This window comes from Varroa destructor, unplaced genomic scaffold (assembly GCF_002443255.2).
Source record: "Varroa destructor unplaced genomic scaffold, Vdes_3.0 BEIS01000005.1, whole genome shotgun sequence".
Lineage (NCBI taxonomy): Eukaryota > Metazoa > Arthropoda > Arachnida > Mesostigmata > Varroidae > Varroa > Varroa destructor.
The window spans coordinates 19,000,023-19,024,984 of NW_019211458.1; the positions used below are offsets into that span (position 1 = coordinate 19,000,023).

The following is a 24,962-nucleotide window of genomic DNA, read 5'->3' on the forward strand; positions in this document are numbered from 1 at the left end:
CTAGGCTTGTAAAAAGGGACGAAAGCTTGATATTTTCTATTCTGCAATGTTTTGTTTCATTTGTACTTGACATTTTAACAATATTGCAGCTACAACGTACGGTCGTTCTTGGCTTCCATAGTGGTTCCCCTCCATAATCACGACTGCTCCTTTCGTCACTGCACCATAACCGGCCGGAATTGGATAGGATTTGGATAGGCGGGTTGTGAGATCAGCTTTAAAATTGCTCTATACGTTAATACTCGAGTAGGCAGTATGGTCGGAGACCCGGACGCAGGCCAATAATACGTCACCGTATCACCAGGCGCTGGAATAGGCGCCGGCAGTGGCCGATATGGATTCTGATGAGGAATATCATAAACTGGAAGAATCGCTGAGGTCTGACTGAAGGTGTAGGTTATCGCCAGGTATGTAGGTTATGGCACTGTCGACATCGTGGACGGCCTCTTTGGCTCCAGTGAATATACATATTTAGAGGGCAAACAATGATGAAAAGGAGAAGATAGTGGTGTAGTGTATGGTGTCACCACCTTCTGTCTACTCCCCTTCATAAACATCATAGTAAACCGTAACGAATAGATCGATATGCAGAAGCATAGCAAAGGGAAGACTGCGAAGAAGACAATGACGATTTGTATAAGACACACAACTAGCACAAAAAAAACCATATTTGGTTACAGCTATATGTATAGTCGTCCATACACTGCCACCTAGTTATTCTTACTGGGGTTACGAACTTCTCGTTAGCTATCTCCTAATATCGACGGTTATAGCGGCTCAATTTAATGTTCTGCAAACCATAAGCCATAAAGCAAAGGCCGCTGAACAAGTCGCCACACGTCAACTGCTAGATATCAACGTTATATCTGTGAAAGGTGCCCGTCGCAGTCGCAGCCGTAAGTGACGTTAGCGCCGCAGTACAAAAACCACCCGAGTGACATATGGCAGAAGCAACAGCAGGACAGGGCTGAAGGAATCCTACTGTAGTGGGACAAGCCGTCGCGCATTATTCTCCATCGTCTAGCAGCATCGAATGCTGTTTCGCTATAACAGCAGTTTTGTGAACAATAAACAATACAAATATAGCCATTTCCCATGGGAGCTAACCCGTTTCGCCGTTACTGAATCAGCAAGCGTGCGCGATTCGGCTCGTTACCCAACAGTTGCCGAGGATTTACTGCAGGTAGGAAGCAGTACCAAGTGCAGTACCACTGTATCGGTATACATATTCGAGTTAACCAAACATTGCACAATGTTTACATTCTGGTATACAAGATATGTTAATTGTTACGAGGATAATAACAATGGCATGCTGGTTGAGTAAGTGGTACTTTAGCATGGTGCGTACGCACGAGCCAGGTAGTTTACTAGTTAAATCCAATAGTTTAATTCTCACCACAATGTTCACCTGTAATTTATATCATATAAAAAAAAAAGTTGATGTAAACAGGTTTAGCACAGTCTAGTTTATTTCTCGCAATTATTATTTATTTTGTTAAAATTATTAAAAAAACGCAAACGGTACAATTCCATTTAGAGCTCAACACAGTTTCCCTGAAAAATGTTCTTATTTAATAAATGACGTCCCACAGTCAAGCTCTCCGAAGCTTAATTCGGATTTAAAGAGCTCCATAAAACATGATTTCTTTCCCTAGATCTGTTAGTTGTTAGATGCAACTTTTCCTTATGTCCGCGATGTTGCAATTGTGGCTGTTTTCCTGATCCAGCGTAAATATATTTTTCCAATATTAAAAACTTTATTATTATCATTATTACTAGTATCGCAGATTTTCTAGTTGCATTGTAGTGGCATGGTATCGGTAAAGAATTTTGATTTAAACATTGTGAGCCAATTATCATATGCCGACAATATATACCTTTCAACGTTTTAGTGCTAACACATGTGGCCCTTGATATGTGCTCACGTCGATGAGACAAGCGGCGAGTAGGTCTGTGAAATATCGGGTATGATGCATTACACCTTCGTGAGGTCTGGATCGGATATATATCCTTCTCTACCCTACAGACATAACCTGTTAGCTTATTTTCGGCTACTCCGTAATCACACAAAGTTCTAGTGCTAGCCGAAGTTATATCATTGCCAATTTGCTTTCGTGTGTTCAAATAAGCAGATGGCTTAATTCAGAGAAAACCGGATTGAGCGAATCTCTTCAACCGTTTGTTGACTGGCTTAAGAGCCTCGGGTTTTTATTGTTACCAATGAACTCTGTTATTACGTTTCGTTGGCAATTTATGTGCTCAAGAACTGTCAGTGATTGTTCAACTTATTTGTGTTACACTAGCGCCAAAACGGCGGAAGTTGCAGCCGTATAAGTATTTCATATATAGGTACGGCATGTTTATCTGTAACCAACCATTCCTCTCGTGCACTTCAGCGGCCTCAGCGATTTCGCTGTCAGTAAAAAATCGTAGGAGAGCACATGTCAGAACACTACGCAACCAACCAACCAATCAATAGAACGAAACGAGTAGCTGGCGCGTTCCTCTTTCGGGTGCAATTGACTCTCAAAATAATAAACGTTCAGAAAGGATCGTCATGTTGTCGCCGGCTACGAATCGTTACCTAACTAGTATTTTTGGTAGACGTAACATGTTTCCGTGTCGTCTGAATTCACCGCTGTTTCTTTCGTTAATTTTGCGTAAACTGCAAAAGATGTCGGCGATTGCTTTATCGCTGCTCGTCCTGTACTGAAGAGGAGTCCAATCCTACAAAGGCCCTCACCTGTTTCGATCAATGAAGTAGAAAAAAAAAAAACATTAAGCCGAGGGGTATAGACGTACCTAAAAGTCGAATTTTCGACGGTTAAATTTTTGAAAACTTACGATTTTAACCCCTGTTAGTGGTTTGTCGGAAGCCACCGTCTAGGCAGCTGCCAGACGCATAACTTAAATGATCTATTTAGATAATGATAAAACACATTAGGGACAAGACCTGGAAAGAGCCGCATGCTGATACCCATAAGAATGAGGAAATTTATTACAGTATGATAGCACTTATAGTAATGTGCAATAAATGAAGACACTTCGCGCTACCAACAGGTAGTACACGCATTATGAAACAATAACTAAAAAAAAATTCGAATTAATGAATTGATAACACCATATTGCTGGATTTTTTTTACATGGGTAACTGACTCGAGTCTGTAGTTGAATTGAATCTACAAAATGATTGACGCTTGGTCACGAATCACGCCATACACTAAAGTGTTTTATAAAAAAAAAATCTCGTTTCGGAAGACACTGTTTGTGGATGGACGGCAGTAAAGGTACAAATGTATGTTTACCAGCCAAAATATCCTTTTCTCAGATGTTAAACTGCCTTTTTCCTACGTTGGGCCGCGACGCAAGTTCTAACAAACACTTGTGCGCGTCAAATATTCATTGCTAACGGCTTTCTGCACACATGTCAGCGCTTTATGCAATTATGGTACTTAGAACGAAAGTTTCGACACCTTAAACGACGAGATATCGGAAACGCCACACGGTTGAATTTTACTTGCAACTGAGCACAGAAACCTATGAACTACAAACGGTTTTGCACACTTCACACACACACACACACACGGCACATAGATATACGAATCATTCGATAAACTTCGACTTATATGTGTAAATCGATTATCGCGAGCATGTAGTGTATTGTTACTTGAAATGTGGAATCAATCCACCGGACTCCTGCAAGCCATCGCGGCAGCTACGTTTGGTTGAGTTGATTCGGTCGTGGCACTTGATAACTATTTTTCATAAAATAAGATATTAGTATTTATACATCAAGCAGAGAAGCTGTTGAAACTTTTGGTTAAGCGGGGAAGTCTCTGAACAAGATGTTGCGTTACTAAGGTCCTGTAGTGTTGTAAAAACTTATGCTTGGGAAAAAATTGCCGCCAATTTGAGTTTGAATTGCAGAATTTCAGAGCCAACATCGTAGTAAATGTTCGATAATGATCCAATGCCCCACACAGACCTCTTTGACGCCTTGTGGGTTCGTGAGCACCAATAGGAGAAAATGGAATCGAAAATTTTAAAAATGTCTTTGAAAGAGAAAAGCATTGCCAGCCTTGTCATGTCGGACGATGCAAGCGTTAATAGCATTGCGTCAGGACCAAACTCAGGCAAAAATGACCTAAATCCGAAACCGAGTGTATATAAAATTTGATAATTCTTTTTTCTTAAAACGTGTGTAGAGTCCAATTGGCTGTGTCGTACTTCCCCAGGCAGAGGCGTTTCAATAGAAAATTAAGTCCTTCTTTGTATTTTCTAGTACCTGGTATAATTGGGAAGCCCGTGTTCTCATCGACAGCAAGGTGACTAATGAGGTGTCTATGGCAGTTTATAATACTTCACTTCGTCGATACCAGTCCTGTATATGTTGCGCGGTGTAGGCATTTGCAATTTACCCGAAGTTCAAAAAACCGGTAGTACAAGCTCAGCAGCGCGCACATTTACCCGGCGTTTATACGCAATACAAAAGAAAATAATTTTATTAGAGGAAAGAGTAATTTCATTTTAATTTTATATTAAATAAGAAAAGCCACGAGCCAATAGCATTCCAGCGAGCGATAATTCTTCCTTTTAGAAAATCGAGCGCGCTGTACTTCACTGTGATCCAATCGGTTCAATGGAGTGAGATGTCAAGCACAAATGAAAAAATTCAGACCATCTTGAATAGAGAAGTCTCTGGCATACACATCTGTGCACAAATGGCGCATAATGTCCTTGCATCATTTGAATCCGCAAAAGAACTATGATAGTATTAACTATTTTTAATTTAATAACTTTGATTACGAATAAATAGAGGTGTCACACTTATTATTAGTGTTGCTATTCCTTCTCATTATTTGATTATAATAAATTAGAATTTGTATAACTCGACTTGTTTATTAAAAGTCACAATAATGAACGCATCTTTATTGCAGACGAATGATTTTTTTTGGTCTATAAAAGTCACTCTCAGACATGCAATTTTTGTCAACTTCGGTTCTGCCCTATAACACACAGCTTTCTTTCGTAAACAGGCTACAATATATTCACAAAAAAATTACCAAAACATTATGACAAATCATAGACGAGATTTGACGAAAGGTAATCTGACAAAAGGTTACCGGCTTTTCTGAAATTGAAAACAAGATACACTGCTTTGCTCTAACTTGGACTGGCGAATCCCAAGTTCTAATTTGTACCAAATATTGTGCTGTTAAATAACCACTCTTTCGTTGTAAAATAGCTCATAAATAATACGTTCTTATAAAGAATTCTCCGTGATATTAGAAATCCATACATTATCATAATGAGCTGTTTTATGGAATCTATAATAATCAGCGTTTTCCGATGTAAAAAAGACCTTTACCTTTGGGAACTTAACGCCAATTTTTTTACAGATCACAGCATCTTGTTGATTAATGTTCTCGCTGTAAAATCAGTCACGATGCTCGTCTAGCAGTTTAAATGCCTGTTTTTGAGCTTCCCGGCAGTTATAAAATGCTAACTCATAGACACACCTGGATGAGCCGTCGCTGTCTCTTGCCTCATTCAAGAAACACTGTTGACCGATTGGGAAAGAAAAAATAGGAAAGAGCGCTTTCAATACTGAATGATACGATCTGTACAGACGCTGACTCCATGACGCTCGTTGCTCACATAGCGGACCCGTTTTGCCAGCCTTCTTATTCACATACTAAGCCACCCTTGACAAACAGTGTATTCACGCGTAAACTCCTGCTTTTTCGATAGAAATTACCAGCTACCCGTAACAATCAACTACTCTAACTCGTAATATTAGTTCAAAGTACTGCTAAATCGCAACGTTGTCTTCTGCAAAAGCAAGTGAGTTATTCCTTTCACATCTATATAGTAATCGGTAGCGCGTACGCTGAAAGAATATACGAACTTTTTTCCTACGCAGTTTTTTTTTTTAACAATACGCTCGCATCAAGACGAGGTTTTTCCAGACAGTCTTCACTTCATTATACTCCCTCTTTGTTGTATTCATTAGCTGAAAGATGTAGAGCAAATTTTTGCTATGCAGTCAGCCAAATGTACACTAAAATTTATTCATTAGAATTCGCAGAAGATTTATACCGAGTGTGTAGGACAGGCGAAAGGTTGATAATGGCGTACGCGTCAGCCTATTGTGAATGAAAAAAGCAATAAAAAATTTCATTTAGAGGTCGTCTAATCGGATAGGATTTTCGTTCATGTTTGAAAGCACTGTTAAATAAATAATTATTGACACAGATTGACAACTAAGGACGTTGACCGTTAGCTTTCACTAGCACCAGCCACGTGTATTATTTTGTTTAGAATAGAATATTATTGGTAATATGTGTTTGGTATCGACCACGCACTGGCCTTTAACACTTTCAAGGGCTTTTTGATGGGTATGTTATAACGATAGCACTTATTATAGTTCCTAGTGCAGTAGCAAAATTACTGAATATTCGTACATATAGTCCGGGCCTTAGTTACATATAGCCGAGTACAGTAGAGCATACGAAGCGGTGCTCCGAAATGGCGTCTTCGATCGATACCCACTATCGATAAAAATTGCTTATAAACAAAACAGGTGATCAATAACTGAGTTGCACGTTGTACATGATCTGTTCAAGTCTTCGTTTGTCAGATCATAAACTCGATATTTTATATTCGAAGTTACAGGATTTGAAAGACCGCGACGTTGCGATAGCGACTACAGAACTCTCAAAGCATAGTTATGGACCCATATGCTAAGTTAAGGTTAATGGGCAAAGTTGCCATTGTAACCGGTAAGAAAAACCAAACTTGGAAGTTGACCTGCCACTCATCTTTGTATATTCTACTAATATCCTGAGTATTGAGTTTATGCGGTATCCTTTGATGTCGAAGCAAACGTCAGTTCCCCTGTTTACTCAAACTGTGAATCACCTTTCACAGTTTTTCTATAAATAAAAATAATACAAACAATAATAATCGTGCCATTTAAATTTAATTTTGAATTAAAAACTCGGATCGATTAACAATTAGATTTTGATTTACTGTCACAAGTTCGGAATTTCAGTGCCGATTAAATTGACCCTTATACTCCCCATAGTCTTTATGCCTTACAGCTTTTATGGTTAAGTTCGAAATGTCTCCTATATATTATTTAATTTTATGAAAAGATAGATAGATGCAAATGTACAACCCTAAGAGGCATACCGATCTACCATCCTCTAACCCGGAACACCAAATTTATTGTTTCCAATAGGATCAACCGCTGGAATAGGCAAAGCAACGGCGTTGTTGTTGGCTTCTCGTGGAGCAAAGCTGACGATACATGGTCGGCGGCAGAACAGACTCGATGAGTTGGTGGCAGAAATTGAAAATACCTCAGGACATAAGGTAAAAAAGTCATTTATGAATATAGTAGTGATATGATATTCGTTGACTCAACTGTGCAAAGCGATGAATCCACTGATATACTGTAGGAATCTAATAAAAGATGGTAAATAACATTACCAAACAAAAAGCTTCTTAGGGGTGTGTTTAAACAGTTGTTACATGAAATTTAGATTTGGGCAGAAGTAGCTGCCTTAACTATTTCAACGTATCATCGTACGGAGACGGCCTGCTTTCCAAGGACGTGTACAGATTACCTGAGCAAGTACGCTCATAAAAGCTCTTCTAAAACTAAGTTTTTATATTTCAGAATAAAATGCATAATATTCAGTATTAAATGTGACATGGGGGGATGTTCTAAAGTACATTCTTAGCATTCTTCATACGATTCAGCCTTTCAGTGTCATCGGTAACATCGAGCACGAAAGCGTTAGGCAGCAGCTGGTTTCTGGCACTGTGGCTAAATTCGGACAGATTGATATCCTAATAAACAATGCTGGATGGGCAAAAATCGGTAATTTAGAGGAAATTGGCTCGGCCGCAGTACGAACGATGCTGGAGGTGCATGTTTTAGCTCCGTTTGAGCTGTGCAAGAAAGCCCTACCGTCGCTTAGTGCCAGTAAAGGCAATATTGTAATGGTGTCTTCTACCCTAGGATTGCGCGGTAGGGCGGATTTCCTCGCCTATACGATAGCAAAGGCTGCTATGGACAACATGATGCGAAGTCTTTCGGCCGATCTCGGTCCAAAAGGAGTTCGCATCAACAGTGTTAAGTAAGTGTTGACATTTTGTTCACAGAAGTAGATTTAAACACTTCACAATGGCACGCGCGTATGGCTCTCCGATAGAAGATTAAAAATTTACCTACTTCGACCCAGTTCGACACAATATAGATTAATTTGTCTGGTGGTATTTGCTTTACAGTCCAGGAGGTACAATCACTGAGATTTTGAGAACCGATGAAGGGCAAGCATTTATAAAAAAGGTAAATATAGCGTTTGTTACCATTTTCTTTTTTTTTCTAAATTTGCTTACTTTTTAACAACTAAAAATTTATCATGATATTTTTCATTAGCGGTTTCGGTCGTCCTTAATTCGATGAACATATATTATTAGAAAGAAGAAAACGAACTTAAGCACAAGTTAGAGTGGGAGTTCCATCAGAATGACTCAATTTTTTTGTAAGGTAAACAGATGTAGATGCATTTCATGACGTCTTTCTAGGAGAATAGCTTCATTCAAGTGCCCTCTGAGGCTCTTACATGGACTTATGGCATATGTATATTAAAATTCAGCCCAGCTAACTTGCAAAATAACCTCAAAGTTAAAAATAAAACTTATTCAAATAAAAAAAAAAATGGCCACTATAGCCGCAGAACTGGTTATTTGTTTGGTCAGCTTTGTTGTTATTATTATGTCATATATGCTAGCAAGTAACCGTTATCACAAAAGCTTCAGTCAGCTTACTGGGCCTCTCAGTTAAAATCCTTTTCAATTAAACTGGACAAATATACAACATAACAAGGTTCCATTTATTTCTTCAATCTTACGTTGCACACTGGTACCTACTTTCTTTTCTGCGACGACAGGTGATCTCGAAAGCTGTCCAGGAACCACCCAACCCACTCGGGCGCTCGGCAGAGGCGTCAGAAATAGCGGAAGTTATCGCTTTCTTAGTTTCTGACGCTGCCTCGATGATTAACGGATCGACTTACGTTGTCGATGGAGGCAAAATCGCCAGCCTAAATTAAAACGATAGACGGCTGTGGCAAATGTGATTATCGATATATATGTGTGGTTATTCTAATAGTACTATTTTGATTGCTTAATATATTGTTTGACAAAAACTTGACAAAAATGGCATCTGAAATACTAGCCAGAATACACAAAAGGTTCAACCTAACTATCAAAAAGTCGCTTATATGTGGTTATTATAAGATCCGCTAGGCCAACTTCGTGTTATGCTTTTGACCGCTACATAATAACTTGATAATTACCCCATAACTTACTAGTTTTGACAATATTATGAATAATGTTTCTTTTCTTCTTCTTCCAGTTAAGTGTTAGTTAGTGTTTCGATACAGACGTCGTTACCAAATAATCTATAATTAGCTTTCTTCTTCTAAGTTGTGAATTGTAGCACTGGAAGTTCTTGCATTTTGCAAAATATAGCAATTTACCTTGCTAGTTTCTCGAACCCTTGTCAAACTTCTAATTTGTTCGATTTTAGTTTAAGCTCGATAAAAATTATTCGAAATTATCAAATGGTCTTGCAGGTCTTTCGCCATTTTGTACAGAGGATGGCAGCTGTTCTGTAAATCCGAAAACAAATCGCAGCGACGTATTACATAGCACCTAACGAGGATAGCCACTAAAATTAAAAACCACTTTTGCTTAACAGTGAGATTTAACAACTACTTGTAACGGAAAATCCTCTGAAGGACTCAATTCCGATAATTGCAATATCAAAAAAATAATCGCCGTGAATATTGTGATTTAATAGGGCGAATACGCTTAGCTAAAGGAATATCCGCCTAAACAAAAAATTACATACATAGATTTCTTGGGGATTAAAAAAAATTGGGAGCTATCTACCGGTTATTGGAAAAGCCTTTACATATATCAGTAAATTTCACTTGATTTTGAAATATACCTTATCTGTTTTTTGGGAGGTTCAGTTTGTTGAAGGACCCGTAACAAGCGAACCGGTTTTGTTACGGACAGAATTTCAAATACATATTTTCGGCTGGAATTTGGAACAAGGTTTTTGAAACTTTGCCAATGGAACATTTGCTTTTGGGAATGATGCAGCAGTAACTTGGCCGCTCCGCAAGTAACAGACCGATATGCTCAGAAGTAAACATCGACATTCTTTTCGAGTATCATTTATGAAATTTGATAAACATCCTCATAAAAAATTAAGTTTCAAACACGTTTTTATTTTGAGTTAATATTTCCAGCTGATGTTAGCTTGACAACAAAGGTATAATCTCATCCGCAATAGTTGTAACTTCAGATACAAACGGTGTTCGGTCTCTAATTATTAGATCTTTATCAGCATTCTGACAGCTCCGAACATAGTTGGCTCGATGTCGTCTGTGTCGAGAAATAGACATGCGACGAGTGCACTAAACTGTCCAAACTATACCGGCATTACGTCAAAACAGGTGAGGATGACCAACTTTTACAAACCGTTGTTCTAACATTCGTAAGTTTACAGTACGTGGAAGCTTTTCTTCAATTTGTCGCGCCTTCATTTATTTTTAGATATTCGGGTTATTAGTCTTCTATTAGCCGAAAATTTAATTCCCCTAGGAGTTTTTTTTACGTGTTGCGTGTTGTTGCAATAAATACTTTTTCAAAAAGCCTATTGAGCGATATATTTGTAATGGATACGAGAACACCCTACTTTAAGAGCTTCTATTGATTTTAAGGGTCTTTTAATTTTTTTCAATTTTATTTTTTCAAGCCCGTCTTTTTCATCCCCGTGGTGACGAATACCACCGAAGTAGTACTTTTAGTATTCGCGTTCGGGAACCTTTTCTTGTAGGCTCAGTAATTATAGTGCAGCTTTGACGTGTCGGAATATGCAAATGGATAAATAATACAGACCCCTGTTCACCTCAAACGCTACAAATGAACGTGTTTTATTCTGCGTATAGGGTTACAGTTTAAGTACCCCATGTTAATATTGTAAGGAGTCAAGGAATGTTGGCAAAATTAGACTTTCTATTGTAACGATTCATCGATTAACGGTTGCCGGGTTCGAACAACGTCATGCTCACAGTTATGTAGCATTTCCAGCAAGGTAAGTTAGCATGCATCTCGGAATAAGATTACGTCCAATCTACCTTTTTGTGGCCACGAACCCAACGTCATGATATATGTCTAGATGCGCGTTGCTCTATAACGTTAGATATACAAGCCATCGATTTAGCAATAGGACTCGTTATTTATGATATTGTTTGCATTTACATACACGATCCACATACAAAAAAATAATAGCTAAATAATTTTTGCTAATAGTGCTCGGCTTAGGAAGCAAGAATATTGATTCTAAATGAAAGATGGTTCATCGCCTGTTATCATGTTTCAAACAGCTTTATTGACCCTGGCGTTTTTAATATTCGTCTGAATATACGCATTAAATTCGACACTGATCTCAGGCGAGAAGCAGTTTTTCAGTCACCGACCTGGAATAACAACCGGATCATTCATGCGACCGACGCATAATGCCCATTGCTTAAATCCAGTGATCTGTTCGAATTAATTGGAAATACATACTAAACTATAAGAGAAACAAGCATCTATAATACAACAGTAATTTCAACCCCCCACAAGCAGTGAGAATTTTTGCCTTTTGCTATTACATAGTAAAAAAAACGTCCAGAAGGGCCAATTAGAAATTAGTACACGCCCCCCTCCAATCTCGAATGCGTCGGCAATTATAAACGAAGTGACTTTACTCATTTATTCACGAAATTATTTGTGAGATTTTTTTTATCTGCTTCAAGTTGCCACACATTCTGAAAATCGAATTAAAGAAGCTAGTGGCAAAATAGGTGCTTTTAAAGCAAAAGGAAAGTCTCGATTCAGTGAAGATAGCATCAGAATTCCATCTTCTCTTAAGAATACAGTTTATTGATTTTTTGGCTCTTGCTTTGCACTTATTATCTTATTATTTACCCCAATCCTCCTTTATAATCCTGTAACATTCTAGTAAACAAATGGAGCATCTTTTTCCTTAGCTTTCATGTATGATATTTCTAGCAAACAAAGCGTATCCATAGTCTTTCTTTTTTATTTTACCCTCAGTTTAGTAGGTGAATACACGGTTTATCACCGAACCACCACGAGAACCGGTCGTTCTAAACTAACAGTTTTTTACAAAAATATTCCATCAATCTAGAAGGCCCTTTGCGGTTCTCTTTCAACTTTTGGGGAGAGAAAGACACCAACTATTATTTGTAAGTTTTTGCTTAACTAAAGATATATATTAAGCTGTGTGCCAAAGTAACTGATATTCAGCATTTATATAAACATATTGGTTCTATTATTGAATAAAATAATCATCTGTGTATTGGTAAGATTACATACATGTCAAGCAGAAAACACAATCAGAGCAAACTGTTTCACGTAAAAAGAAGTTGTTCATTTAAGGATTTTTTCTCCCAACCAGTACTCGGCTTAAAGGGCTCGATTGCTATCTCCAATCAACAAACTATCATTTATTCACTTTTACTAGTAGTTGTCACATAAATCATATACAGAGGTGGATAACAGAAAATCCCAAGAATAAAGTGAATATAAGGAACCGGTAAAGCGTGTGGCACGATATGGACTCTACGAGCCTTGTTGAGTTTATGAAACTAATTTAAGGGATTTGTTGACTGTCCTAAAGGTTATACTAGGAGGCAACGAGCGGCCTGGTATAACCTTGCTGGAGCACATACATGTATTGTTAGGCTCGTGCGAACCAGGTTTTCTGCAAGGTTTACGGTGGAACCCATGCATGGCAGAAGGGGTGATGACATGTCTGTTTAACCGGTTTGTTTCACTTGTTGTTCCTTATCGTCTCAAAGTAAAGAAGTCCCCATCGACCTCTGTCCCCAGTTTCTAAAGTTAGTTTTAAAGGCTGCCGTTGCTGGGAGCTCAAGGAGATATGCAAGCGTGTTCTAGGTCATCCTCATGCTCTTTTAAAGAAGGAAGCTTTGACGCGATCTAATTATGCGAAGTTCTTTACGGTGAGATCTTCTCAGATGGTGCGTATCCTATACGCGATGCTACCTATAGATCAAATAAGGAAACAGCGCTTATGAGGGACAAATGATTAGGCGGTTTGACTGCCCATGCGGCCGTCCCTGCGTTTACGCATCTTTCGGCGATGTGCATGATGAAGCTTCTGCTCTTTGTAGAGAAGAGCAACTACAAGTACTAAAATTAATAAGCGTAAGCAACATTAGACCTGGCGAGCTACAAAACATTAGTGGCCGATGTATTTCTCTTCGTCCTAAACTTTATCATTTCTTTCTTAGTCAAGTTTACGGTCAGTCCTAGATCTGTTACTGCCGCGTGTGGACGGGCTAGAGTTGGTTGTACTTGTAACCCGTTCGACCCTCATATCACTAAATCGTCTGCATGCAAGACAACTTCGACTGATTTTTTCGGCCCTCTTATCTAATAAGGAAGGCCCTTCAGCCAAAAATGAAGAATAAAAATGAGTCTAGGTGATCTCTTTGGGCCAAGCCAGTTGTCTGTGTGAAGGGTGGGAGTATGCTACTCTGTGGTTGCAGCAAAAAGGCTGAGCGCAATTACGGAAATATTCATTTCGGCCAGCATAAGCAAAGCCTGGTTCTTAAATATCGAGGAGCAGTCTTGCCTAAAGTCGACGAACACTGCGTATATTGGACCGCTCAAGGAATTCTGAAAGCTGGTTCTGCAGAGAATTTTGTGCGAAACTCATGTTGCTTAGCTGAAATTGCTTTTCGCTTTCCGTTATTCAACATATCTTAGACTAAACGTGTTTTCCCAATCAACAGCCTAGGGTGGTAATAATTATCTAGAAAGTCTCTAATGTTCTACTGGAACTTGATAGAACAAGAGACCGTAATAGACACGCAAGTCTTCTTACAAATTATTCGAGCCAAAAATATGTTAATAAAAAGCTGGGTTACGTTTGGTTAGTTACTGGCGCACTAAGATAATGATTTAGTAACACCAGTTCCTATATAACTTGAGTAAATGAGCTAGGTTTCAATCAATATATGATTATCTTTACCTCTAATTATCTTTACTTGGTCAAGCCAGATAGATCCGCTTATTTTAACAGCTTTAGAATTTAAACAAAGCTCGTGAATGCAATAACCGTACAATAACCCAGAATGGGTTATTATACGGATTCTTGCGAAGACAGTAGACCAGTTCATAAAAACGTTAAATCGCTATTTCTCGTCAGTTTAACACTCTTTCCTTATAAAATCTAGCTTAATTTTGACAAGCTTAATTTAGACAAATCAGAAAACATTTTGATGGTTCTGTAACTAATAGCAGTTGTAGTTGATTTTTTCTCAAGTGAAAATCAAGAGCGATAAATGTGGGGGCTGATTTCGGAGGCGTAGCAAATACTCGTTTGAGCCAATTGTTCATTCTTCATTGCTTAGTCCCATATGAGTTTTCCGTTGTGTGCGCCAACACTACATCATCCTTGGTACATTTCGTAGCTAGCCCAAGCAATTAAGTTGGCGATTCAGATAAGTTTCTCACGCGGTTGGTTTCACCGAATGTTGTAGAATATTGCCATTAGTTATTCAGGGAGTAGGAAAATCCTTTGGTCTGTTTGAAACGTGCTCCAAATAGGCTCTATATTAGATTTAATTCTACATAAACATTTTTACAAATGCTGAGAACTTGAAAGCCGCGAAATATTCTAAATATACCTAGTTAGCTTGCGTAGGATAAAGTAATCAGATAAAGTAGTTACCAGAACAGTAAGGTGACAGAACGAAGTCGAAAGTTCCCGATTCTCTGCTCGTTTGTTGGATTGCTAGGTAACTATGAGTTTTCTTTGTAATAGTTGATTCGTTGATACGTTAGATATTCTTAAAAAGTTCAAATGCAGTTTGTATGCTCAATGAAATGCACTTCCGTCTAATACCAATTATTCCAGGACGATGCACATTCAGTTGAATTGCTTTGTGTGGAAAAGCAGATTGTTTGACAGAATCCATCAATCTCGAAGTTTCCAAAGCCAGTTACCTAAACAAACGGGCGTTGTTTGATACAGTGAGGCATTTATTTGTCCCCACCGCACATAGTACATTATCATATTCCATAGTACGCCCTGTGGTTTTATCTATTCTATAATATACCCGTCAAACTCCATGAACTTTCGTCTCTTGGACCATCATTAAGTATATAAGTACTTTTATACCATGACAGCTGCGTCAACTTGGCCGTGTTTGGCTAAAAATTTCGAAAGTCAAGCCTTATAATGGATTAGCTATTAGTTCGTGTTATTATAGAAAGTGTTTGTTTTTTAAAAAATATGTATTGTGCATTTTCGTAGATCTTAGCTGACATTATTATAGAGTCACCTCTATTTAGATCGAGTGGGTATATACAAACGTCTCTCCTCCGTCCAGGGATTTAATGGGTTTTTGCTCTTAAAATCAGTCGTAGGCATGCTTTACTAAAGTTAATAAACGCTGTGTAAATATACTATACTGGTCTTTCACAATTGCCTAATAATGAAAGACTTGCAGCCCCATGTTTCTTTTTAACATACACAATTTAAGTTACACAGTTGATGTGTACCCTGACACCTAAATAAAATGCTTTGAGGCTTAGCCTGGAATTGCTCGCAATATGCTATACATAACCCTAAGAAATTTCATTACAACGTCTCTTGTGCTTTTACTGTTTTTTAAATTAAGTGAAATTATGCTTTATTGGAAAAAGGGAGGTAGATTATTAATGCATTAACAACACCTCAGAGGTATAAACAAAATTCTTATTGGCCAAAAGAACGCTTTGCTACTCTTAGATAGCATCCAATATCAGACACGTTATATATGTCCGATATATTATCACTACTTTGAGTATTTGATTCATGCCAACGCGATCGTTTCACGTAACTCATTTGCCTAGATACAATTCCACCTGATCCAACAAATACAAATATGGACAAAATATAAAAGGTTGCAGACGATGCACGTAATCTAACGTTGTGTGTCTCGTATTTCCGATAAATGATAATCTCTACACCGGCGCCCGAGCTAAACAACTATAAATACAAGATAGTTCTAAATTTCATTATTAATTGAACAGAAACTGTTCCATTGACTGGTACAAATACCAAGTCTTTCAGCGAAAAACTTACGCAATTGTTAAGCATTGATTCTTATACCTTTTAGTTACCCGTTTGTTTTAATAACTGCAAGTGTTTTTTCAAATGCCCTGCACTGGCCACAAGAGAAAAAGTAAGACGGTGTATCTCACATGAGTCTAGTATAAGTGACACTGCCAGTAACTTGAATATACCTTTATTATTGCTCGCACTGTGGGTGAAATGGTCATCTTTATGCGAGGTCGGTACCGGAAATAAATAGAAAACGTTCTATGACTTTTTGATGAGTACACGATCTTCTTGCTGACCAATTCTTGCTACGCACTCCGAAATATCCACACTCAACACCCCGAGTAAAAAAAAAGCGATTATATGCGGTTATTTGTTTGTACCCACTTCTCTGAAAAAGAAAATAGAACTTACTCAGGTTGCGCACAAAAATCGTCAACACAATGCTCCCACTTTCAATCCACGTTTCTGTCGTTCTGTTGACATAACATTTATATATTAAGGATCCTTACTATCTTGCTACCATCTTGCTCATTGTTTTATCTAATGGATATACCTTTAACCTTTGAACATCTTTTTAGGTTTCGTCTTGACTCTGGCTGATTCAGTAGTTTTGACGGTTGTTGCTTCAATGAAAGCCCAACGTACCAGTCAATTTTCAATTACTAGACAACATAACGGCCTGATGACTTGCTACATATATTCAACGTATCCATACATAAAGTGCAGATATACTTCGATCAGTTGTTACGTTATTATTAATTCAAGTTGGGCGTTTATGACGTTTTTCGACGTACAATAATATGGCAAGCACTAGTAAATCAGCAATCGTCTAGTGCACGGCCATTTTGACATGGATTGAGTGACACTCAACGATCTGTCAATTTTACAGCTTTTGCCTGTAAACAGCTTGTGCAGAGCAAAAAGAGTAGACTACATCCGCACCAATCCAATTTGTCCTAGCTGTCGCCAGCAATACAATAGTTCTGCCGACTTGTACACTTGATGTCGCAAAGATACATTCCTACGCGCTAGGCGCAATTAGATTTCCTTTCCAGGTGGAATAGTCGAGCTAAATCGACTGTGACAGGAATCAGCGGAGGTTAAACGTTAGGTAGGTTAAGGTTTAGAGTCTGTTCGACTATCAAACAAAAGATAAAAGATTTATGAGTCTCTTTGATACCTTTTTCTTATCGGCAGGAACGTCATTGCGCACTATCTGTTATGCGGTATATCTACTTTCCAGAGGAGCAATCGCGTTGAAAAAAGCACACCTCGCAAAGTGTAACAGTACAACAAAACAGGCTAAAACAGATATGTATGAGAATAAAAAGAAGAAATATTAATTTCTATATACGATATATGAGTAAAGTACTGTGGGAAAAGAGTATAACAAATGCTACATGTTCAGTATGCACACAAAATAGGTACTAAATATTATAAAGGGGTAGGTCATTCGCATCTTTATTATTCTCTATCAAAGTATGGCTTTCTTGTTACACTTACATATGATACATATCACGTAGATACCTTGGCATATTTCTCGAGGAGAAGATGTTATTTACATTGATAGGTGTAGCTTCCAGTATACTTCTTCCTTTATTTTAAGAAAAGTTATCACGAAATGAAGGAGAAACAAGTTAGTTTTCAGTGCGTAGCTTTTGCGGAGCATTTTTGTTCTCACCCGAAGTTGGAAATAGGGTTGAAGTCTGCTAACAACGCGGTCAGTAACTTAGTGTTCTACGGATTGGTCACTATAGTAGCCAGGTGAAGTTCACACATCGTATGTACCCAGACTCATTTCCTTCCAGCTAAATCCGTGAATAAGGTAAAGGGAGCTCTGGAGTTTAGCAGATCAAGTACGACACCTTAAATCACCGACGTAAAGCGACGGCAGATGTTTTGCATGTAAAGGTTCAGTACTGAACAATATGTAGTCTTATCCAGACACTACATATTAATGTTTCATTGATATTCTACTCCAATGTAATGGCCAAAACAGTTTTTGCTTTTTAGTTAAAATTATCATGTACTATGTCTCAATACAGCAAAACTCGATGAGCTAGGTATTCTTACATAAGGAGTTCGTGCTTCATACAGGCTCTTGTGGCTTGCTATGGTTTCTCTCACCCGGATAAAGTGAGCTCAATGTGTGAATAAGTGCGGTATTTTGTAAATAGAAAGAACGAGGAGCGACACTATCCGGCTAGCTAGGAAACTGTCTCACCATTTTAACGTGGTTTGTATTCTACCCAGAATAAGGACAGCGTTCGTTTTTGTTTTTATGGGCAATACTAGTCATATTAGATAACACTTCTTTCCTAAGATGAATAAATTATACATGTCACATATGTACATAATCTGTTAGATTTCAGTGCAATTACAATGCCCGTATTAAGCTCGGGCTTCTGAACATGTCTTGGAAATGAAATTAAAGCAATGTAAGATGAGAACCGGACTGATATGGAGTGTAGGCAGCTACATCCAGGTAGCTCCACTCCGTTCTACATATTCATTAATAATACGAGTAAATTACAACAATTTAGCAGTTAGCAGCTAGTTATTGATATCAAATTGCTGGTATTATAGTATCATTTTAGTATCATTAGGACTTGCCCGGTCCTGAACCAGTAAGAAGCCACTGGCCAGCAAAGTTGCATTAACAATTATCAGCTTTGGTCGTATACTACGTAGAATGTGCGGAAATTCAATTGATAGCCTGAATGAGTTTCAACATATAACTAACGAAATGCTGGATTTAGTAAGATAGTATGTTTATTAGTCCAGCTCAGCCACACAACTTGTGCTATACATACAAGTAATTTCATCCTTACCATTTAAAAAAAATCCTAAACCATTCGCCGTTTTCGTAGGGTAGACATGCACTGTCCGAAAAATCTGTAATCAATTTTTGCAATATATGTCAAATGCATAAAGTTAAATACAAAACAATAGTTTACTTTTATTGAAAATTTCGAGAACAGGGCCAATTGGGCACATGTCACTTTGCCTAATAATAACTAATATGCCTTTACCAATTTTGCAAACTCAATCTAGGGAGAAAGACATTCACTTCAGCCATGTTGTCAGTGAATAATGTCAACTAACTTCTCTCGAGCAGAAACGCCTATTTGGTGCCAATTCACGATTGTTCCCAATTTAGATGAAGCGAACGCCTTTATCCTGTTGACCAAGTACGTGATATCGATTAATACATCAGACCTTGCTGCAAATAGCGAAGGTATGTTTAGCTGACGCTGGCCTTAACGTTTTGTACAAAAGATGAGCCTTGAAGTTGATGTTACTTTATCTGAAGGGGAAGGTCTCGTTTTAATCTGCTAGAACCCGCTTATGCAGCTCTTTAGTGAGACGATGCTTTTGACATATCTGCATAGAGTGACTACATGAAATTGATGACAAAAAGTAAACCGGATATGGCGAGTCAAAAAGGCTGCGCTAGACGATTGATATTTGCTAATGATTTCCCTTTGAATTTACTTGCGCCCTATTGAAATTTCTAATCGTTTGTTACTTAAATTCTGGCTTTTCATTCATACATCGATTCTATATCGAGACTATAGAACAGTGATTTTTATTTCAATAAAAAAAGAGATAAGGGAATCATTTTTGTTTAATGGATCACAAATTGCAATCAGCGATACATTGTGCTTATTTACTTTGCGGGTATGCGACACTTGCCAAAGATGAGAACACGATCGCATATGTCGCCGATTCACATCAATCGGGTTAAATATTCGAAAGCTGCTTAAACATCACTAACAAAATCATGTTTATTTTAAATATAAACACGTACGCAAATCTATAATATTGCATTGTGGAGGAATCGGCACGTTTATTGTTTCTACCTTGTATAGCTGACTGATCTAATAAAATCGTTTCAAACAAATTTAATTTAATTAGTATGGGAGTAAAATTTAAGTATGGGAGACTAAACTTACTAAGAAATACCAACCAGACTAACAGTTACACTTACGTTTTATGCTACTAACGTAGCAATATATACTTTATTTCACAATTGAGACAGCTGGTAGCTTATCCATCGATACAGAGTAAGAACGAAAATTATCAAGCCAAACGAAGCAATGAGTGCATACGGTTTCTACATTTCTTTCTCCTCCCTAATTAGATAAGAACCCAAAGTTCACAGATGCTCAAAGCTAATCACCGTTGTCTCCCGTTGTTAGTCATACTATTGCTTGCCGCCTTGGAACAATCGTTTTGTATTAGTGACACTTACAAAGCCCCAAAAACGTCCAGTGGCTTACCCTCGTTACCATAGGAGCAACACGTATGATTCTCAAGTTTACTGTCTCATTAACTAAAGTCGCCATACATCGACTACGCTGGTTTTTCTACCCTCACTTTCCTTGGACATGTATACACGATATATGAAACAAAAACAAGCTCTCAATATATATATATATATATATATATCTTATCACCATCCTAAATCCGTCATTCGACCATAATAATATACAGTTAGTTTCTTAAATGTTGTCCCCCTTGCAAAAGGACATTTGTCCAAACCCTCCAATATCTCGACTAATATGGCAACTTATTGTGTTTTTCACTGTATCTATCAGCTACTACGTTAGCCATGAGATGAGCAGACGACGTCGTCTACATGTACTAATGTCTCAATTTTAGCAGCTGCCAACCTTGGCTACACTTCTTACTCCCTCTGATGGCTAAACCTCGTTTAATACATACGTATAGAAATGAGGTTTTTCACGTAAGGTCAGTTGCATGTGAACAAAAAAAAATAACAAATTGCAATGTGACTCCTCTGTTCACAGTATGGATGCCATTTTAACACCGATTTTCCCATTGATCATCTCTGTCTTCTTCTTCATAACTGACCCATCATCCAGTAACTCCCACAGCCTGCCAATCCTCCAGTAATCTCCACGAATTGCCAATCTTTCATTACCTTCCATAGTTTGCCAATCTATACTTCCTAGTCTTTTTTGACGGAGTTACCCGCTTTCAATCGCACTAAATTATAGCAGAAAGTGCATTGCTTCATCTTCTTAAATGTATCAAGATACTCGCGACTGAGTCTTTGTTGGCTTAGTCCTTTTGGGCGAAAGATCTTATAGAGACGTCTTCTTCTTAGTAGAAGTGCTGACACTTACACATACATAGTCCTACATGACGATGACTATTTCTTAATCTCTTCACTGAAGCTTGCTTGTTTTGTCTTAACTCGAGTCACCGTTTATCCCCGCCTTCTATAAATGCTCATTCTCATTGACTGAGCAGCAAGAGCTTCATCAAAACTTATCAACTAGTCGATTGACGCGTTCCTTTCGCATTTAGTGAAGCTTTGATGCGTGATTGACCGAGGTTCATATTGTAGTTGTTACGACAACATGCATGCTGCTACCGTAGTTTTTGTTCCAGAACATTGTTTTGGCCATAGCTTGTTATTAATGATAAAGTAGGCGGAACCACATCAACTTTTTAATACGACTACTGAGTATATTTAATAGATTGGTCGAATCAGCCGAACCTCCCTCCGGGATGCTTTGCGAGAAAAAGGAATACGGGTGTGTCTGAACACGAGTCGTAGACACGTGTGACTCATCTAGACTTCGTCCTCATTGAGAAGCATGTTGGGTATGCCGTTTGTAATGGGGAACTTTCTTTTCGTTTCGGGACACACGAGTTCGCCTTCCACAACCTCCACTTCGAGCAGTGCATGATGAATAGCTTGCAGGACCGTTGTGTTTGTTTCGCCTTCCGTTGGTGCTGTGGCAGGAAGGTCGGCTCCAACGCCCAGCTAGGAGACGGAAACGAATATTTTTATAAACAATGAGATGCGGCTAAATAACTGTTTCTGACAGAACAACATCTAAAATGCGTACGAAAATTGATGCTAAACAATTAGCAAAAGTCTTAAATAATGTAGCCTGTTTATATAAAAAAAAAAAAAAAAAAAAAAAGTATCAATACATTCGATTAAAACAAGGTAAATTACATGAGTTTTTCGTCGGCCATTTAATGTCCTAGGGTACAATTCCTGTTATCGTTCGAGTCACGGCAAACTCAAATATGCCCAGAGCGAGCCAGAACAAAACTATGACAAACGTATTTCACACGATTTTAACTTGTTCACCACAATAAAGCTTCCTAATTTTCTGTTGTGCTAACTACGACAGTTATTAGGCCGTTTTCAGTACATAAACCGATCGCCAAATGACTCATGTTAAGCAAAACTGCTCTACAGTGTGTAATGCGTGTTGCATTATAGGCTCACTCAGTACAGCTTACTGGGTTAACTTAGAGCTATAATGAGTATTTATATAACTATTTACAGCTGCCCTTCGACAACTAAGAACTACCTCTTGACGAGATCCAACCTTCAACACATGACTGCAGAATTGAAGGAAGTATTATTCGCTGAATGTTGGCATTATATATATATATATGTGCAGAAGTACAATGCATAGTGTATACGAAAAAAGATTAAATTTAAGGTGCCGTTTTTAATGAGATGGCATATTTTTATTGAGCTAGTTGATTAATTAAAGTTTAAAACATTGTTACCTCGCGACCTTTGAATGCACGTAAATAAAATTATGAATATATTAAAATGGGTAGTGTCCATATAGACAAGAGAAAATCCCAATGTGAAGATTGAATTTTTACTAAAATAGTTATTACCAACCTTATTAGCTGCCTGAACGAACGCAGGCCAGTCGAGGCGCGGAATCATACGCTGGAGAAATTCCTCACTGAAGTCCGCTTCCGCGACTTCCGTTTTCACGACCTACACAAACAGCCAAATGATCGGTTCATGAATATATTTAAAACGCTACGCGTTTGTTGTTGTTGTCATTATTTTTGACAAAAGAAAGTCCGAGACAGTAATCATGAGCTCATTAGTTAGCACTGTACATACTACCATACAATTCTCATAATAAGAATAATTCCAGTAGAGCTAATTTACAGGCGTATATATTGCGTATATAGGCGTATATAAATGAAACTATTGCTCTTTACTGACTATCTGATGCCATAATCGAAAAAAAAGAAGGCCAGCCACATTTAATATACAATACCTATTTGTGTTCATTCTACTTTTCTTCTATTATTCAACATATAAACAGGGTTATTTCGAGCATTTTATCAAACTTATTGAACTAACAACGACTGGCTATTTACCGAGTGCAACACGTGTTAATAGCCCCTTTATTCCAATCTAGCTACAAAACAGTTATCATTTTTCTGGTCGTCAAGCCTCTTTTGATTACAACAAATGATGGCACGTGCATCTTACGCTTTTACGTTTCATCTAATCTAAACTAAGCATTGTAGAACTTGATAGTTGTCGAACGAGTCGCACATAGCAGAATCTTATATTTAATTCACCTCTCATTTATAACGTGATAGCTCCATCTCAGCGTGGTGATTGACACACAAATTTCCCGTACTTACCACGATGTCTAGCGGAAAGCCAACTTTTACAGCCTTCATGGCTTTTGATGTAAGCATATTGTGGGTCAGTAATTTCATATTGATCTTGGTGTGTCCGTAGCGTCACGGTACTAGTAATACTTCTCAGTATTTGATTGATTTTTTGCTAAACCACACAAAACGCGCCTATTTTCGCAGCAATGTTTTCACAAACACGGAGTGTATGTGAAATACGTGTTCACTTCGCTTTGTATAGAAGCCGGCGGAAGAAGCGAAGACTTTACATAGAAACTTCGTCACGACATTTTGCAAGAAACGCTGACAATAGGAGGGGTAGAATGCTGTACAAACCTGAGGAACCGTACACATTTTTGTATATTTGTAGCAGTATTTATATGATGAAATAAGAGCTTGTGCATTAATTTGATTGACTACTGAATATCGTTATACAAATATATATATTTAAAAAATAAAAAAAGCAACGAATACCTCTATTGTAGGCCGCTATAATTAGCCATTTGCTATAGAGGCTGGAACATTTATCCGCATATTTTTTTTTTTATACAAACAATTTCTACCATAGCTGCGCTGCGACCTTAAGGTATGACCAGCAACATGGACTTCCTTATGATAACAACAAATTCATTTCAACGTCACAACCCACTGAGAGTAATATCGATCTTTCCGGGATTGAACACCTTCTCTAACCTTGTTAATTAATGAAAGATATTAAACATTTCGCTTGTTTAGCATAGAATTGAAAGCTTGTAGCTAGCATAAACATTTGCTAGTTAACTAAAGCTAGAATACATATAAACTTTAATATGGTGAATTAAAAAAAGGTTCATATAACGAATGCTCGTTTACTTTATGGAAACTGCACTCGCAACATTATTACTGTTTACGGAAGGCGGTTTGTTTACAACGGTTAACAAGTACTACACTATAGTAAGATTATAAACACGTCTGCTTTCTTTTATAAAGGACGTGGGATCGTGAATCCTGATCGCACACGACATGATTTCCCCGATATTTCCCAACAATGCATCCTGTTTGATCACAATAGCGACAATGATTATTATAGTATCTGAAAAAACTATTTGTTCTTTGTTATAAAGGTTATTAGGCAGGAGATGCGTTTTTTTAGTTTTAGATTTGATTGACTTTCGTTCTCCATACGAAGCTTTCAAACAAAGATGACGTTCTTATGATCAGTAACAACAGTCAAATCTGTTCCAATGTCTAAAGAGGATGAAAAACAATCACAAATAAAGGCGAGACTGTTGGGAATTTC

The 24,962-nt window shown here is 37.9% G+C and overlaps 2 protein-coding genes across 4 annotated transcripts; one reads left to right on the forward strand and one right to left on the reverse strand.

Moving 5' to 3' along the window:
- The first annotated feature begins 5,561 nt into the window (after nucleotides 1-5,561).
- Nucleotides 5,562-10,296, forward strand: LOC111251014 (uncharacterized). 3 transcript variants are annotated; one of them, XM_022807150.2, is made up of 7 exons: nucleotides 5,562-5,844; nucleotides 6,670-6,782; nucleotides 7,244-7,377; nucleotides 7,768-8,147; nucleotides 8,299-8,359; nucleotides 8,964-9,148; nucleotides 9,651-10,296. In XM_022807150.2, the coding sequence occupies exons 2-6, from the start codon at nucleotides 6,731-6,733 to the stop codon at nucleotides 9,123-9,125; spliced, it is 789 nt and encodes a 262-aa protein (XP_022662885.1). In that variant the 5' UTR covers nucleotides 5,562-5,844; nucleotides 6,670-6,730; the 3' UTR covers nucleotides 9,126-9,148; nucleotides 9,651-10,296. The 3 variants fall into 3 exon arrangements, with proteins under 3 accessions (XP_022662885.1, XP_022662883.1, XP_022662884.1); XM_022807148.2 differs by lacking the exon at nucleotides 9,651-10,296 and having other exon boundaries at nucleotides 5,568-5,844; nucleotides 8,964-9,290; XM_022807149.2 differs by lacking the exon at nucleotides 9,651-10,296 and having other exon boundaries at nucleotides 5,569-5,844; nucleotides 6,676-6,782; nucleotides 8,964-9,290.
- A 9,910-nt stretch (nucleotides 10,297-20,206) lies between these two features.
- On the reverse strand, nucleotides 20,207-23,924 carry Trmt112 (tRNA methyltransferase subunit 11-2). Its single transcript, XM_022807151.2, has 3 exons — nucleotides 23,690-23,924; nucleotides 22,920-23,021; nucleotides 20,207-22,031 (listed from the first exon to the last, which is right to left on the reverse strand). Exons 1-3 carry the CDS (start codon nucleotides 23,765-23,767, stop codon nucleotides 21,837-21,839), a joined length of 375 nt encoding a protein of 124 aa, XP_022662886.1. The 5' UTR covers nucleotides 23,768-23,924; the 3' UTR covers nucleotides 20,207-21,836.
- Nucleotides 23,925-24,962: the final 1,038 nt, after the last annotated feature.

Excerpts from the sequence above, each read along its gene's own strand:
- LOC111251014 (XM_022807150.2), top strand. The coding sequence starts at position 6,731 with ATGGACCCATATGCTAAGTTAAGGTTAATGGGCAAAGTTGCCATTGTA. Across the intron at positions 7,378-7,767 it reads AAAATACCTCAGGACATAAG|CCTTTCAGTGTCATCGGTAA; the intron begins GTAAAAAAGTCA and ends CATACGATTCAG. Across the intron at positions 8,148-8,298 it reads GTTCGCATCAACAGTGTTAA|TCCAGGAGGTACAATCACTG; the intron begins GTAAGTGTTGAC and ends TTTGCTTTACAG.
- Trmt112 (XM_022807151.2), bottom strand. The coding sequence starts at position 23,767 with ATGAAATTACTGACCCACAATATGCTTACATCAAAAGCCATGAAGGCT. Across the intron at positions 23,022-23,689 it reads GCTTTCCGCTAGACATCGTG|GTCGTGAAAACGGAAGTCGC; the intron begins GTAAGTACGGGA and ends CTGTTTGTGTAG. Across the intron at positions 22,032-22,919 it reads TCGTTCAGGCAGCTAATAAG|CTGGGCGTTGGAGCCGACCT; the intron begins GTTGGTAATAAC and ends TCCGTCTCCTAG.